Raw genomic sequence first — 17,922 nt, 5'->3', positions numbered from 1 at the left:
AGGCTTTTACCCCAACTTAGACACAAGGTAGCATATCCTTTTCTTTCGCTCAATTTAGCTACTTTAAACTGTCATATTCATCATGGGCTACGAACAGTTGCCATGGCGAAATTGATGTATAGGCACTTCTTCGTTTATTAAAACCACTTGAAGTTTTACTGGTCAGGATCTCTGGGATCAAAGATGAACAGCTGCCTTTGCTGAAACACAAGACCTGTGTGGCTCTGTGCCTGAACCCCAGCGATGCAGGCACAATCCAGCCTCAGCATCCTTTAGCAAACCTACGCAATGAAACGCGCCATCATGAAACAAAGCAAACTCACGACTGACAGTCCTCCAGCCATAACATTCAACTCTTGGCTCAAGAGGATTTTGTTTTTACAAGCATACAAACACAATTATCAGTCATGTCAAAGCTTACTTAATGTCAATGTCTGTCAAATACAGATGCAAGCAATTTAAATAAAAGGCATCTGCATCTTTTGTAATTTTTTTTTCCTCCGCTGCTACAATGCACCAGTTTAACATTCATAAAAGCAAAAGAGTGACTATGGCTTAGTGTTAGGGAGACATCACAACTAATTAACTGTATTATCATAACGAGAAATCAAATCCTCAAAGGGCAATAAAATGAAACGGAAAATATCCCTGTAATAAAGCTGTGGCAGGTTGAACTCTCTTCTTACTATTTCAGTTTTATAGCCAGAAGAGTGATAAAATATCTCAGAGCCAAATATCTTCATGTACCCTTTTCAATTTGACAGCACCAGACCGGTTATGCTTACTGCAAAAATTCTCAGCTGTTCTTGGAAAACATCAAGTAAACATTATTAAAAAAGGCTCTATGCTAAAAACAGGTATTGAAATAGGCTGCGGGTGACCTGGAACATCGGTGTTACTTCATTATGTCCTACAACCACATCTCACATGGGCTGCCAGGAGAGCAAGCTGACTGAGGGAACTCAACACCCAGACTCAAGGCTCTCTTGCTGCTGCTGTGTTATCTGCTCTGGGTCAGACCAGACTGTTCACTGTTGTCTTCTGTGTAAAACTCCGCAGGTACCTAACCAGCCTGATTAACATCTGAATGACAACAGTGAAAGCATTAAGACTGCAAGCATCCACTTTTTCCCAAGCAGTATGTGAACACACAAAAAAAGTAAAATTATTTGTGCCACTTAAAAGGTATTTTCATTTTCTGTGTTACAGATACAGAACCAGGATTATGAGAAACACTAACATGGGACAATTCCAAAAGGACTCCAGAAGGAAAAAACAATCCAATAAATAAGTAGTGCAATGACTGGTTTAATTATCAGAAAAGATATTCCTTAAAATTTATCTAAGTGTTTTACAAACTACCTTTTAAGCCACTGACGGAATATAGAAGTAGAGTGCCTCATATCAAACCCACTATTTTTTAAGCATTAGATCAAAAATGCTATTAAAGGCATCAGTATTATAACTACATTGCTTAGCAGCAAAGTCATCTTCTGATCATCCATTATGTATGTGAACTGTATCATTGCTATTTTTAGAGCACAAATCCCCTGGATTTTTGTTGTTTTTCTGACTGCTGTACAGTACTGACCACATCATCACCATGCCACAATATTAAGTTTTCTAAAATTTACAGTAGAGCTACCACCGAAGGTCAGAGATTTAACCAATATAAAGGTAACTGCTGAAATCTGAAGGAACCCCAAAACTTGACCAAGAGACCAGTTCCTAAGAACTGCCTATTCATACCTGTGATAATAGTGCAAGTGAGTATTTATTTCCTGCAGATGCTTGGAATCATTGGAATAATCTCTAGTCCTCATCATTCTTTATTTCTTCATGTCTGGCCAAGCAGGGTCTTCCAACAGTAAAATACTCTCAGAGGACAGTGTATGAGAACACTCACTCTGTATTTCCTTTGTTGTGGAAGTAAACCAAAACACCCAGGGGTCCCAAAGAGAGTTTTCTGACAAATCAAGTCAATTTTACCTCAGCAGTCAGCCTCAAGGCTATGAACTAAGCCAACTCAATGAAGAGCAGACACACACCTTCAGGATTTAGATACCCAGCTTTTCCTCATGGTTGTTTCTTTTTGAACACTTGTTTCAAAACCAGTGCAGCTCCTTTACTAACTATCCAACTGGCAACAGCTAGTCCGCTCCACAGCACATACTCTCCTCTTGGCAAGGACCAACTTCACTTCCAGTTACCCCACAAAGTGCAGTGGTCATCCTTCGGTTACCCAAAAGCAGTTCTATTTCTTACCATACATAAAACATAACCCTTCAATTTTATTTTAATATAATCTGTAGTATCACACATCTTGAGAAGACCCATGCCATGTCTAGGCTAATAAAGCATTCTCATTTGGACACATCATTCCTCAAGAGCAGACTCAGCTAGCTCTGCATGTCTTTACCATGATAGAGAAGGGCCTTGCACAGCTGAGCTACAATTGACCACAGCTAGCGGAGCCAGGTCACACACACAAAAATGGGAAATTCCCCAGCACTGTAAGTACTTGCTAAAGTTACTTTGTGACAGTGGGATTTAAAAAAAAAAAAAAAAAAAGAAAAAAGAAAAAGCAGCAATTGAAAGCATGAAAGAAGAGATGAGTTTTAGCCCTGCTTACCATGCAAGACTGCTTGGTCTGAACTTGTCATTTGATTTTGCTACCAGGAATTTTTAGTTTCAGCTGAAAACGGTGCAGTACTTTCAGCTAATGACGTCAATGAAAAATGTGTTTGCTTATGTAGTAATAATAGTCATCATCACTTTGTTGAGAGACTAATAATTATTTTACGCTTTAGAGCTGGGGCTTAAATCTAGAAGAGACCTTGTTCTTTGGTCAAGATTAGCTTTTTGCTCTGCAGTAGAAGTCTGCCTTGTTTTGCTAAGGCAATAAGAACGTCCTAGTCACCTCCTACAGAGATGCACCACAACTCTAAAGCCTTCAAAAGCTAAATTCTACAAAAATTCTCCAGAAATAAGGATGCTCTGCTCCCCCATGGCACTAATGCACCAAGCAACAACAATATCACAGAGCTGTGGAAGGAGAGATATGGTTCATACATTTTATTTGTTTTTCAGACTTACGAGTCTTATTTGGAAATTATGTTAGAAGAGTATGTAAAAAAAAATTAACTTCTTAGAACCTGTTTGTAAATGCTTCATCAAAAGCTGTCTGTGACTTCAACCCAAATTCCTTCTGGAAGCACTCTATGAAAATCCATTACATAATCTTTCTCAAAGGACTCTCCTGTGCTTACTCTGTGAATAAATCAAGCCTGTGAAACAAAGAACACGATTTTGTGTGGAATATTTTTATACACTAAAGATACCAGGGATGATACAAGTAATGCTACAGAGAATTACACTGAAGTATTAACACTGAAGACAGAGAATGGGTCTTGACTATACAACAGCCTTCTACAAACCCTATCTTCATTGAACAAGTCAAACATCAGATCTGCACAGACTGCAGCCACCTTTTGTTCAAGACCACTGCAAACCTACCACATTTAGAAGAGTCAAATACCTTTTCCAATACCCCTCTGCAAGATACTACTGAAGCTGACCGATGCTATTGCTCATTCACCCTATCTTGCCCAAATGCATGTGTGAGGGAAAACAAATAGATTGTGCTACCTCTTAAAATGGAAAGAAAACCAGTATTTCTTCCTGTGACACACTCTGAGCTTTCCAGTACTTTGACCATTTGCTTACAAACCCCCAAAACAAAGGTAAGCCACTTGTCACAGGCACCTAGGCCACCACTGGGAACCACACCTCAAAGGTTGAAGTAAATTATGGGTTAACTGCTGTGTTGTTAAAATCAAAGCAGGATTTCTGCTGGATTGTATGTAATCGCTTCAGTCCTAAGGCTTCCCCTGCTCCCAGCAGAGCCCCAAGTGAGTCAGCAACACACACTGCTCATGCTAGGTGCCCACTGCTTAGGGCCCCCCCAGAAGACCCACTGTGTTAGAAACAGAGCACCATGATTTTTAAAAACACAGGAAGAAATTACTACGTCCTGTCCTGTACTCCCACAAGAGTATACTCTCAGAAATCTTTTACAGAAAACCATGTGGAATGAGGGCCAATACCCTCTCCAACCAGAGAAAGCTAAAACAGCTAGTATTTTCCTGGATTTTTGGTCTCCTTCGCAACCCACCTTGAAGGCCAGCTTTGAAATTCCAGGTGCCAAATGTTCAAACCACAGTGGGCACTTTCTGTAAAGTGTAAAGTAAATTACACCAGGGTTTTTCATCGTGTTTGGGGTCCAGTAGTCTCTTTTTTATTCACCTTTGAAAGGATCTAGTAACTTTTATTCCCACAAGCACCCATAAAGCTTAAAGCTTACTCTGCTATTGTAGCTCTCACGAAGAACACCCTCACCAAAATCTAATACTTCAGAAGCAGCAGTTTACACCTAAAATCACCTTGTAAATAATCAAACAAAAGTCAAATTATAATATGACCAACTACAAGTATAATATAGCCACATAGTATCTAAGCATAGATTAATTATATCTATACAAATACCTTTATATAGATGTTCTACAGTATGTGCAAAAGACTGCCCATTTATGGAGGATGAAGCTCCAAGGACAAAATATGGTGGGCTCATCACAGAAAGGTTGAATTTTTCTCGTTAATACGTTGCAATATGGGCATGCGGTTTCTGAATCAAGGTACTTTATTTTAGAGCACTCTGGAGACTCAAAACAGGGCAGTTTTCTGTTTGGCTGGGGGTTTTGTGCTAGGAAAGTAAATAAAAAGCAACATAATTTTAAAACAGAAATGAAGCTACAGTTCCAGGCATGTATACTGACTGGATTGAAAAACTTAAGATGTTAAAAAAGCTGGGACAGACAGTAATCAAGTGTAGCATTAAATCTGTAGTTCTCAAGCATCCACACAATTTGGACATGCACTGCAGTGAATACTAATGTTTGAACCTCTACTCCCTAAAACTGCTTTTATGAATTATCCAGGACGCAAGTGAATGAAATACTGTACTTTTCTTTTAAATAACCGTGAATTTTCTTAGCCTCCTTTACAAGGATGTATAGGAACAGCCAGGAAATCAGATACTAAATCAACCCCACCTAACATCACATCTCAGACAGCATCTCATGAGCCAGAAGAATGTGCAAGAACACATCAAGTTTCCTTCTGGTTGCTAATCAGATATAAGCTTCGGATTTGGGGATTAATCCTAACAATCAATTTTTAAAATGGTATTAATTTATACAGATATTTAGAAAAATCTGTACTCGTTATCATCTGTCCAATTCCTTTTTTAATCTTGTTTAATACTCAGTCTCAACAACTTCCTGTAGCAGATGAGCTCCTCAGTCTAATTACATGATGCACGGAAAGGATATCCTTTTAATTGCTACAGATTTCCTAACTTTTGGCCTCACTCACCAGCCCCTGCTTCTACCTTTTCTGCCCATTTCTTCCATCACAAAGACAGGCTGGACTGAAGTTCTAGCTCTGCTGTTTCCAGACCACTCATACTTTACTGTTACACCTGCTCATTTACTTCCAAATGGAAAATAGCTCAGCCTTTTCACCCCAGCCTTTTCACAAGCAAGCTCTTCCTTCCAGACCACTCATACTTTACTGTTACACCTGCTCATTTACTTCCAAATGGAAAATAGCTCAGCCTTTTCACCCCAGCCTTTTCACAAGCAAGCTCTTCCATGCCCTTACGCATTTGGGTCACCGCTTGCTAAAGAGTTCAAATAGCCTGAGATGGTATCTCAAAGCAAAAAAAGATCATAAAAATAACCAGCAAGGTTGTACCTCTAACTTACATAAAAGTATTGTAAAATTTTGTTCTTTTAATCAACTAACTGAAGCAGGCTAAAAAGCAGCTCATTGAAATGCATAAGGCACATTTGCCATAGGTCTTGAGAAGCCTGTACAGATGTCCAAGTTAATTCAGAATTTTTTTTAAGGTAAGCATGTGCATAAAGGTAATGGTCTCCTATTCTATTACACACGGTACATGCGAAGCAGTATGATTTAACCACATTGCCCATTCCTTCACAGAATAAACCCAACTACTTTCAAACTGCACAAGAATCCATTTTCTGCCAGGAATCTAGCCTTGCAGGGTGCTCCTCAGGATCAAGACCTATGATTTATGTGGCAGTTAAATGCCTAAAAAAAGTTTCACATACTCAAGTAATGAAAGCAGACCATTTACTTGTAGAAGACAAGCTACACTTCACATGATAACACAGCTGTCGCTATCAGCAATGAGGGATTAAAAACTACTATTGCTACGAGATTCAAACACCTACTTGCAAAGAGAAGTAGAATACTGCCATCTTATATGGGAAGCGTTATAAAAAAGGAAAATGCTAACTTAATTCCTTTACAGTTTCAAGAGGGACAGAAGATTAAAAAAACCCCACAAAACATGTACATGCTTGAGCATCACAAAAGATCTCTCAGGCTTTTTTGTGACTCCACTAGCCTAAAAGAAAAGAAATGGTCAGTCATTCAGGATGGTCCAAGCTAATAAGTTTTCCCTGCGAAAACAATTCCAACTCTCTGCCATCATTTTCTGCTGCAGCTTCCATGGAGACAGGAAACTGCGAAGTACAGGCTTCATGCTAAGCCAGACATCCAAATGCCTCCCACCCTGCTACTCCCACACAGCCTACTGCTTAGGCCTGCGAGCCCCTCCTGTCTACGTTTAAATCCGTAAGGGGCAACACCACAAATGGCATGTGGCCAACAAAATCATACAGGTCTGAAAAACTCATGATTTATACTACTGGTGTGCCTGAAACCTTAACACAATTGACTTATTTGAAGTCAATGCTAAAGCTAACCTAATAGCAGAATTTTTTAAGTCACCGTTTCAGTAGTTTGTGATAAGATCGTAATCCAGAAAGGGAGCACCAAGAGCCACAGTCTTGCTTTTGAAATTATGTAGAGAAACATCACACTCTGCAAATGTACTGTTACAGGCTTGCCTTCTCACCTTCTTCCCCGAGAAGGATAATGGGATAATGTCCTGGTTTCAGCTGGGATGGAGTTTATTATCTTCTTAGGAGCTAGCACAGAGATGTGTTTTGGCTTTGATGTGAGACTTTTCAGTTCCTCAGGCTTGTTAGTGAAGGCTGGAGGGGCACAGGGAACTGGGAGGGGACACAGCCAGGGCAGCTGACCCGAACTAGCCAAAGAGGTGTTCCATACCATGGGATGCCATGCCTGGTATGTATACCTGGGGGGTTGGCCAGGGCGGGCAGATCATTGCTCAGGGACTGGCTGGGCACCAGTCGGCAGGTGGTGAGCAGTTGCACTGTGCACCACGTGTTTCTTTCCTCCTTTCCCTCTGGATTTTATTCTTTCCCTTCCTCTTTTCATTATAACTGTTATTGTCATCATTGTTATTGCTGTTCTTTCATTTTTATTCTATTTCAATTATTAAACTGTTCCTATTTCAACCCTCGAGTTTTACCTTCCTTTCCAGCTCTCCTCCCCATTCATCTGGGGTGAGGGGGGAGTCAGCAAGCGACTGCGTGGTACTCGATTACTAGCTAGGGTTAAAGCACAACAGATAAGCAGAGCCCAGATCCAACCCAGTAATACCCCTTCTGTATTGATGTAAACCCCAGGGGTAAATAAATCAGGCTCTGAGAACAGGCTTTGACATTTGCCCTCTAACACTGCACCCCTTTGCCCTGCAGTAACACCAGATGACCTTACTCCACTGAGGCCATCCCCACACCCACCTCAATTCTGAAGCACCTGGGAAACAATTCAAGGCAGAGCAGTCCAACTGTAGCCACTCGTCATTTTTTATGGGTGGCCACAGAGGACCAAGACCCATACAGACAAGTCCTGTGAAGCAACTGACAGATACGCTAACTTGCTCGTTGGTCACAGTACCAAGACCCAGCTTTTATTTGGAAAGAGAACCCAGGTACTTGGGTTGGCTGGAGATGATTGAGGAAGTGGAAAAAAGCCTATGTATTCATGTGCAATTTAATTGAGAAAGCTGGGCTTACTGGCATAAAAGAAAAATTAATGTATAAAGACCACGAGCAAAAATATTCTCAAACAGCTATTTATAGCTTTGACCTTTTAGATTTTCTGCATCACTAACTCAAGAAACAGCCTGCTGCCTGGCAAGCAGAGGTGAATGAAAGGAGAGCAATGCCGACTTGTTAAAGAGTCCTTGCTAAAGGGATGCTGTCAGCCTGAAATTTTAAATTTCTATCTAACAGATATTAGACAACTATTACTACAAAAACCTTGTGGAATTACAACACGATTTTTGGAAGCGTGTGCAGTGGGGTCTCTTTTCAGTCTTCGCTTTACACTCTTGTCACCACTTGGTGCATAAATAATCAATTTCAATGCTCTGCTGACAACAGCATTTCATGTAATACACTCTCTGGCATATGCTTTCCAAGGGTGAGAAGGAGTGCTTGCTTCTAGCAGAAGGAAAGGAAAAACCGGAGGGACAGCCAAGAGCCTTACATACAAGCAGTAGTAAGCATTACTGCCACCTTTCCTTCCATTCCCCTTCTGTCCTGGTTTCAGCTGGGATGGAGTTAACTTTCTTCTTAGTAGCTAGCACAGTGCTGGGTTTTGGCTTTGATGCAAGAACAATGTTGATAACACACTGATGGTTTTAGTTGTTGCTGGGTAATGTTTATACTAAATCAAGGACTTTTCGGTTTCTCAGACTCTGCCAGCCAGAGGGCTGGAGGGGCACAAGAGACTGGGAGGGGACACAGCCAGGACAGCTGACCTGAACCAGCCAAAGAGATACCCACACCATGGGACGTCATGCTTGGTGTATAAACCTGGCAGGTTAGCTGGGGCAGGGGGGTTGTTGCTCTGGGACTGGCTGGGCATCGGTCAGCGGGTGGTGAGCAGTTGTGCTGTGCACCACTTGTTTTCCTTTCTCCCTTTTCCTTTGGATTTTATCCTTTTCCCCACCTTTCCATTATAATTGTTATAATTATTATTATTGTTGTTGTTCTTACCTTTTTATTCTGTTTAAATTATTAAATTGTTCTTATCTCAACCATTAAGTTTTACATTCCTTTCCGATTCTCTTCCCCACCCCTCTGGGTGGGAGGGAGTGAGCAAGTGGCTGCGTGGTGCTTGGTTGCCAGCTGGGGTTAAACCACAACACTTTTTCCCAGGGGACTTTATTTTTTTGTCAGTTGTTTTAAATATTATACTTGGTACACTCCTGCAGAAGAGGACGTATTCTAAGGTCTGAGATTTCTTTCTTTCTTCCCTACCCCTTCCTTTTTCTTTCTTTCTAGGAGGGTGATCTTAAAGGAAGGATGACAAAAAGATGCCAGTATTACTGTAAGGATGATGCTATGAAACACAGTGTTAATTCCAAGTGTATATTCCGGATTTTGTTCCTCAAAGTTTTATATTTCCAAGTATTAAAGGGCTCAAGATTTTGTCTTGGAACAGGTAGAAAGCAGCAAAGAAGATCTCAAGAAGAAGAACCGAAAATACTGCTCATTTTAATTCCTAGAAATTACCAAACAGAACACTTGCATGCTATATACATGGACCACATCTTCATAATTATTGTTAATAATGTAAACATGCACATAAAGACAGCAAATGCAAAGCAAAGAGTAATATGACAATCCGTAAGAGGAAGAGATACAAGAAAGCTGGATGGTGGGCAGAAAGAAAAAGAATGGATTGGTAAGACACTAGCACTGAAGTGTATTTAAAACAGCAACAAGACTGACAGCATATGTGTTTCAGTTCCCATTTTCCCAGATAGGCTAGTAACAAAGCTAATGCATAGGCAAACTTGAGCAACAATTACAAGACCTTAGTAGCTGCAAGCTGTTTTAAGATTGAAATTCTTATAGAACCGTAATCCTCAGACGAACATTTTAAAGGTAAAAAGCATAGTAGGCTTTTCTTAACCTTTTTGGTGGCTGTAAATAAAACACTGTGTAGCTAGTTCTGGCCAATTTTGCTTTTATTGAAACACTCATGGCAAAATTCTCTTTTAGAAATGCATCAGTGAGTTTTCTTCAATTAACTTGTGATAAAAATTAAGCTTCCAAAGAAAGAACACGTTCTGTAACATTTACCTTGTTCTTACCAAACCAAACTCATCTAGTTAGCAGCATTTAGAAAAGAAGCATGAAGTATGTTTGCCAAACAGCTTTTGCTATATGAGCACAATCTATATAGTTTATGCAATCTCTCACAGTAGTATCTAAGCAGGTAAAAAACTGCTGGTATAGTACACAAAATTGCTTCTGGGACATTACTCACAGCTTTAAATTCTAGAAATGCAAAGTCAGTTTTGTCAGCCTTTCAGTAACCTCGGGCATCAACAGCCATACTACACGCTAAAGGACTCATTCAGAGGGAATGTGATAGCAAGCAAGCGGAATTAGCCACAAGATACATTTCTCCCATTTGCAGTTATTATTTAACTTCAGCCCTTAAGAAAGAAAACATCAGATCTGGAGAAGGCAGCCAACAAATCCTCCCCAAATAGGGCTACCAGTGGAATAGCTGATAGGATGGATTTGATCACTAGATTGTGCATAAATGCCATTATCTCAATTGGTGAAATACAGAACCAGTGACAGTGGCGATAGGTGGAGAGGTCCTAACATCCTAGGGGATGGCAAAGTAAAAAAGCTTTACTGAAGGTAAGAAGCCAAGAGTGACAAACCGGCAGAAGATGAGTAAGCACTATTTATACATACTCTGCCCACTTAAGTGTCCCACTGGTTTATCCTAATGCAGAAAGGAAGTATCTTTCCCAGACACATACACACGAACCACTTCTTTCTGTGGCACACGCTCATATGGTAAGGCCATCCCAGCTTTTCAATTTCAAAATGAGACTAAATTTCAGGGGAAGAAAGATCTACATGTTACTGTCTGCAAATGCCAGAAGTCATTTTGGGACATCAAACACCAGAGCTCCTGTAATACTTGCACACTGGGGAAAACACAGTTTCACAGAGAATTTGACAGGTGACAAAAGGACTCACTGGCACTAGTTCAAAGCTCATGATTTCAAGGCTTAAAAACATAAAAACTATGTAACAAAAAACCTACCAATGACCAATCTTTAACCCTGATTCTTACCTCAGCAGGTTTCTTTTGTTCATTTGCTGGTGTTTTTGACTTGCTCCTGTATTTAGAACAAGAAGAAAAGGAAGTGGAAGGACCTGTTTAAAAAAAAAAAAAAAAAAGGAAAGAAAAAAAAAAGAGAGAGAGAGATAAAAAGGACCATTCTAGCCCATTTCAGTTATTTTAATATTTCAGTAAAACACAAGGCACTCCAGTCTCCTGAATTATCGTAATTTTTGACAAGATGTGGGCAGAAAACTCCTAGGCAGCCTGTAGGCTTGAGTACAGCTCCTCCTGTTCCACTCATTCTTTGTAAAACCACAGCACACTGAGTTTATGGGTACATTCTACTCTGCCCAGTACAAGCATGAGCAAACAGAAACAAGCAGGCAGACCACTTTCCTTCATTTCCTTTCTAACAAAGTGGAAAGAGGAGCAAACTCAAGGACAGAGTTTGCAAGTGCTAAAAAATACCAAACAAAAAAGCAATGATACTAAGGCATGCTGATGAGAGATGCAAAAAAACCCTGTCGTGTGATGTCTAGACATTTCTGGGCAAAATGTTATTTCAGTACAGGGTACGTTGATGACTTACAACGAATATGAGAATTAATCATCATTATGTACAGAATTACTAGATAGCTACAGGTTTACAAGAAACAAAACAAGACCCTGCCATACAGGGTGTGGTTTTTTTGCAGATAAAAAGGGAAGATGCAACCTCAGGCAGATTGTGTGCCAAGGAACATTTACAATGTAACTATTAAATTGTATAACAGACTAAAGTGGAATAGATCACGAACCAGTATAAGATAACATAACAATCAATATACCGGTTATAACTTTACCTTATCTATAACTCTAACATATCAATGCTCAAATAAGCTTGCCACCACCAATAATTTCAAAGTTGAAGCTCTGCACAACAAGAGACAACACAACTCCTTTTAAAAAAAAAATAATTACAAAATAGGACCCTGGACAGCAAAACTTATATGTAATTACAGATTTCTTTTTCCCAACTCTGAAACGGAAAGGCATACGAGTTTCTCTTTGAATTCTACGTAGACTCAAAACTCCTCCCAGGTTTACAGGATCCTTCACCTCCTTTTCCTCCTGTAACAGGATTCAGAATACCAAAGACCACAGAGCGGGGGAAAAAAAAAAAAAAAGGAAAAGAAAAATCAAGCAAGAAACATTTTTTTTTGTAATGATAAGAGGTGAAACAGTTTGCCCTCAAACCACAGAAGGAAACCACAAGGGGGTGATAGACCGAAATAAAACTAGTAGGTATTACTTACTCTCATTGTCTGAACTGTCACTGGTGCTTAGATGCCTGTGGCGTTTCATCCTGACGCATCCTAAAGAGAAAAAAAAAGTTGATGGCAACCATTCTACCAGAAAATCACCTGCTGCTGGCTGACGCCAAGCTCTTTGCACTAGAGGCGAAGCTCCTCTGAAGAGCTTTCAGGCACAGAAATAAACCCAGTTCAGCCACTATGTTTTATTTGTACAAGTAACTATTAGACCACAGTATTATTTATGAAACCGAGCACCCTCAAAACCAGCATGCCTCTGCCGGGCAGAGCTTGCTTTACATTTTGCAGAGAGGAGTGCAACCTGCTAGCTGATTCCCAGCAGGGCGCTCTGCTCTCAGAGGAGACTCAATGTCCCATCTGTTCAGCCAGAGAAAGAGTTGCCATGGTGGCAGTCGCTAGCTGAGAGACGGGTGGAGGCCAGGAAATAAGGTGGATACACAGCAAGGCAAGGATTTAGAAACCCAACTTACCTTAAAAAAGCGGGGTGGGGGTGGGGGGTGCCAAAAAAGCCAAAGGCATCCATTGAAAACAAAAACCAGATTTTAGATAGGGACAATCACAGAAAACGGTGACTGATGCCATTTAATTTAAATCATCTGATCATTCCTTAGTTTCACAAGAAGTGTGGTTTTCAGAAGTTTGAGAAGTGATCATGGGTATTGCTGAGAAATTCTTCCATGGTGTGGCACCAGTTCCATTAAAAATAAAGGTATAGAGCTTTCTGAAATCAATTTTTGAACATGTAACACACACAGAGAACAGGGAAGAAGAAAATTCTGCACCTCAATGTAAGATCAAAATAGTGATCAGCTATATACGCTATGTGCCAACAGGAATACATAAACATTCTCCTAAGTCCTGTCATTCTATAATACTCAATGTTACATTTGTTAAATAAGAACCAATACATTTACAATTAATAATAGTAAATGAAAATCACTCTGATCTTTTTAATGGATTGAATGAGCAAATCGTTAGAGAAAAGAAGTGAAAAACAATTCTGCAAGAATAGACAACTTTTTGGGGGGAGTGGTAGTGGTGTGTGTTTTGTTTTGTTAAAGCAGTAGATAGGATGAAGTAGGTTACAGAAAGCTGAACCTGAAATGCCTGCAGTATTAGAAATGCCAGCTTGGCCACACCTGAAACATAAGCAGCTTCATTTCTTAAGCAAACCCACATACCATTGGGAAAAAAAAAAAAAAAAAAGGCAACAGAGCTGAACAGTCCATCTGATAAACCCTCCACATTAGTTACTGTACAACGGGTCTTGAGATTATCCAAAGACCATAGGATAAACAAGATTTCCAGATAAGACAAGTCTGCCTGAAGGCTTGAAGAGATTGCAATTGAGTTGTTTGCAGCACAAATGTTTAATTTACTGGAAATTTTAAGCAGCCTTTATATTTAAGAGAGTGAGTTTACTGAATCAAAATGCAATGATCACTCAAAGTTTAAAACAATCCTTCTGACCTATCTGTTACAAGAAGACATTGCCCATGCTCACGGAAGTTGAAACAGGAAGCAATGCCTGCAGTTTTTGATACGCAGATACAGAATTTACAAGCCAGGTATTTAACCTGGGGGGAGGACAGACAGACACAGTGGTCAACAGGATGGGACATCAAAAGGTATCATTCGTTATCACTTAAGCAAGCTATAAACTCCAGTTATGTAACAATTACTTTCATATTAATTCACCTTCTTACAGCTCAAGCAACCTTGGGGGAGGCAAGGCAGCCACGCTATATACAAAGACCAGTGTCCAACAGAAGAGCAACATCAAAACCAAAACAGCCAAAACACCACGAGACTTCTCTTCCACCTAGCAACATAAGGTAGCTTGTTCAGGCACTGTTCTGATGAAGAAACTTCCATGAATCTCTTAGGCAAAAGCTGTTCGACAAGCAGAAGGCACTTGGGCCTGAAGGGCTTGTCTTTGTGCATGTTTGGGGGGCACCAGACTTGAAGTTAACTGCTGTGTAGTGAGGGGAGGACTAAAAGACTTTCATCTTGCAAACTCATGAAATTTAAAAGGCATTAACTTTAATCAAGAGCAAATAAAATGGTACTGCCTATTCGAGAGCTTGCACTCCAGCAGCCAAACCCAGCCCCCCAGAGCATACAACCCTCCCTAAAAAGGAGCAGGTTCTGCCCCTGGCAACAGCTTCTCTGCTGGCAGTCTTCAGTTCCAAACAACCCAGGCTTATGGACCACTGGGCATGTTACAGGAGTTTGGGAGATGATGAAAAGATGCATCTAGGTATGCCGAGTAGTATTCCTTGCTTTCATGTCTTAGCAAGAAATGCAAGTGCTTGCTGCTTGCTTTGTTTTTATGTTCAGATGAATTTTTGAGCAGTTGTTAAAAGGTGCTGAAAGCTTATGGCAGGCAATTCTCATCGCTTACAGTCTATATAAACATGCAGCAATAAAACCTTTCCACTCTGTACTAAAGACAGAAGAGCACAACATGAGCATTCAATTAAAGCAGGGTCAAACACGAGGTTGAGAGACACAACTGCAGGAGAGAACACCCAGGAAGCCTGGACTTCTGCCTGGGCGACTAGGAAAGCAGAGAGGAGATGGCTACTTCAAAGTCAGCTTACACAGGAAGGGCAAGCGTAACAAGAACTTCGGAACCAAAGGCACATCTCTGCCAACAACTACTTAGGCAGAAAAAACCCCAAACAAACCAAAACTAAACAAAATTAAAAAGTTGTATTTGAGAACTGGATTTGCAGCAGCTCAGGCAAGAGATTTACACCTCCATCACAGCAGACAGAAACAGAAAAAGCAGTCACTCAGAGTAAAAGCCCCAAACAGTAATAACAGTGGATTCCTGCCTGATTTTTTGCAGTAGTATTAACCACAACAGTGAGTTAGAGCCCACAGAGCTACAACAAATCACAGGTGTGCTGCGTTCAGTAAGACAGGTTATTAAAGTTACCAACATGCTATGAGTTCAATGTATGCCCCCACGTGATGCAGGAGTAACAGCCTCAGCATCATTCGCCAGGACCACCTCTCAAGGGGGTTTCACTTTTGTTTTTAATAGGAGACTCCTTTGCTATGTCCTTGTGTACACTGGGACTGCCACAAAACTTCCAGATCACTTCTACCCCAAAGCAGAAGGCTCATCAGAAAGGCTCACTAAAGGATGTTTCCACTCCCTAGCTATTACAGAGGGAGCCCAAAATAACACCCGTTTTGTGGTAAAGCTCCCATCTCACTCCTTCACCTGCCTTTGCAGGATGTGGAAGAATCAGCAGCTGTTCAGCTCAGAAAAGACAGGAGTTGCAAAGCCAGACCCCACAGTACAGAAACAGATATCAACCTTTCTGAACTTCCGTCCAATTCTCCCAAAGCAGCCCACCAAGCCTTCAGTTTGTCCCTCAGCTTCACACGACAATAACTGGGTGATACGCTCCAGAGCAAGGCTGCAAACAACCCTGTGCCTCAATTCCTGCTTCTTCCATCATTTTAACGTTTTAGCACTTGCAAAGCACTGTGAAGGAGTTAAAAAAATAAATATATGAACACACACACATATATCCCTAAGAGGGCTAAACGTAGAAAGGACAATCTATACATATCAAAAACCCAAATTAAACAAGCATAATCAAAAATCCCACAAAAATGTGTACAGTCTCTCATATATCCTAGCTTTTCCCCTTTTTGAACTTCACCTCTGAGAACTATGATGACAATAAAGCCTAGAATGAAGGACCACAATTAATTTTTTTCAATGTGTGCAAGACAGTCAAAAAGCAAGAAATAAAGTAATGAGATTGACAGTGCCCATTTCCTACTTCAGAGTATCAGTGATAATGAACGGTATGTGACAACACTAGAAGAGAATCAAGTAAACAGTATTATTTTTACACACAAAATGACATATCTAGTAAATTTTTGTAACAGTTAAGAAATACTTTTTTCCACAGAACAGTTCAAAAAGAGATTTAAAATACAGCCTCATATAGACGGTACTTATAAAGAAAAAAAGAGCCATCAGGAACATAATGGAAATGGGACAGTGAGCAGCTAGAACCATCAGCCTCCTTTCACCTCTGTTATCCTCACCCAGGCATTTTGCAAATGTGCATGTTGAACTTTTTGTTTGAATTCTGAGAATTAAGAAAATGCTTAAGTTTTAGCATTTCAACTTTCTAGCAGTTCCAATGTACAAGCTAAGAAAAACAAGGAGTGTAAAGCAACTCAACACTAAAATGTTGCAGAGCAGAAGAGGTATGTAGCCTCATGCCCTCAAAAAGCCCCAAGAAAATCCTTACTTCCCAGTCACTGAGTAATGATTCTCACTACCTTAAAAAGTAAGTAAGTAGGCATGCTTTCTTTGTGGGTTCAAAATGTGCTCAAGCCTTATGGTCAAGCACGGATGACCTTAAAAATTATCATTAAAAATAAGAACATAACATGTCTTGATCTGAAGCTTTTTTTGCCCTCTTTTTTAAAAAAAAAAAATCCACAGAAGGACTAACAGCTGATCAATCACTTGTATGACAACATATACTAATTCCAAAGATGCTCACCTTCAGGGATCTTATAAATGAAAATTAAAATACAGAAACGACACTAAGAAATCACCATGTTGCAAGCAAAAAGATACTCAACTCTCCAGGCAATTATTGCAATGGAACATATCCTGGCATCATTTTTAATATCAATTACCAGAGCAGCTCCTAAAGTTGAACTGTATTCCACACCTGTTGCATTTCTGACTTGACACAACCATAGTTGTGTGCACATCCCTGACCTGCTCACAACAGCTTAAGACAAGAACCACAACGTAAAAAAGGAGGGGGGGGGTGTGTGGAAATTGGCTTCATTCCCTGCTGTCACCTAACTACACAAACGCAGGCCAAGATGCCCTGAACCCTCCAGGTGTTCAACCAAAAATAACCCCAGGAAACACAGTCTCCTCGAAACAGTCTCCTCAGCCACAGGCAGCAGCGTCATGCTGCCAGCACTTCCCTGGCTTCCAACAGGCTGCTGTCTATATTGGGAATTTTGCCCTAGAGCCAAAACCAATGCTGGATCCAACAGATCACTGCACTTTCAAGGAAAGCCAGAAAAAGCCACCCTGCGTTCACCTGGCTGAAATTAAACATAGATCCCAAGGTAAGAGTAATCAAGATACCAGCCAGCATGTGCAAGAATCTGAATAAAAAAGTAACACTGATATTTCCAAAAATCTAGCGGAGATGTTCAGTAATTAATGATTTCTAAATTATGGTTGTTCCCTTTTGCTTATTCACAAATACCTGCACTGCTGAAGTGAAGAAGAAACAGCCACTTGCCTCTACCACCATTCTTTCATCTCTCTGAGGAAAAAAAATCAATGTTGCGCTGACTTAAGAGACTTCCTATTTCTGAAAAGCTAGTTAACATGCATTACTCAAAAAAATCAGTCAAGCAGCATATGTAAACAGCACACAGTTAACAAAATTTCAGAGCTTTATTCAAAGCAAAA

At 40.3% G+C, this 17,922-nt stretch overlaps 1 protein-coding gene across 4 annotated transcripts in view; it reads right to left on the bottom strand.

Annotated features, from left to right (window-relative positions):
- The window catches only part of JADE3 (jade family PHD finger 3), a 67,923-nt gene that overhangs the window by 22,138 nt on the left and 27,863 nt on the right, over positions 1 to 17,922 (bottom strand). For all 4 annotated transcript variants that reach the window (XM_037376841.1, XM_037376838.1, XM_037376840.1 and 1 more), the window contains 2 exons: positions 12,420 to 12,479; positions 11,134 to 11,216 (listed from right to left, as the gene is read on the bottom strand). In XM_037376841.1, coding sequence (XP_037232738.1) covers positions 11,134 to 11,216; positions 12,420 to 12,468 — 132 coding nt within the window. In that variant the 5' untranslated portion in view covers positions 12,469 to 12,479. The remainder of the gene's footprint in view (positions 1 to 11,133; positions 11,217 to 12,419; positions 12,480 to 17,922) is intronic.

This window comes from Falco rusticolus, chromosome 2 (genome assembly GCF_015220075.1).
Source record: "Falco rusticolus isolate bFalRus1 chromosome 2, bFalRus1.pri, whole genome shotgun sequence".
Taxonomy (NCBI): domain Eukaryota; kingdom Metazoa; phylum Chordata; class Aves; order Falconiformes; family Falconidae; genus Falco; species Falco rusticolus.
The sequence above is the reverse complement of the archived record's forward strand: the minus strand, read 5'-3'. Positions and strand labels throughout refer to the sequence as shown.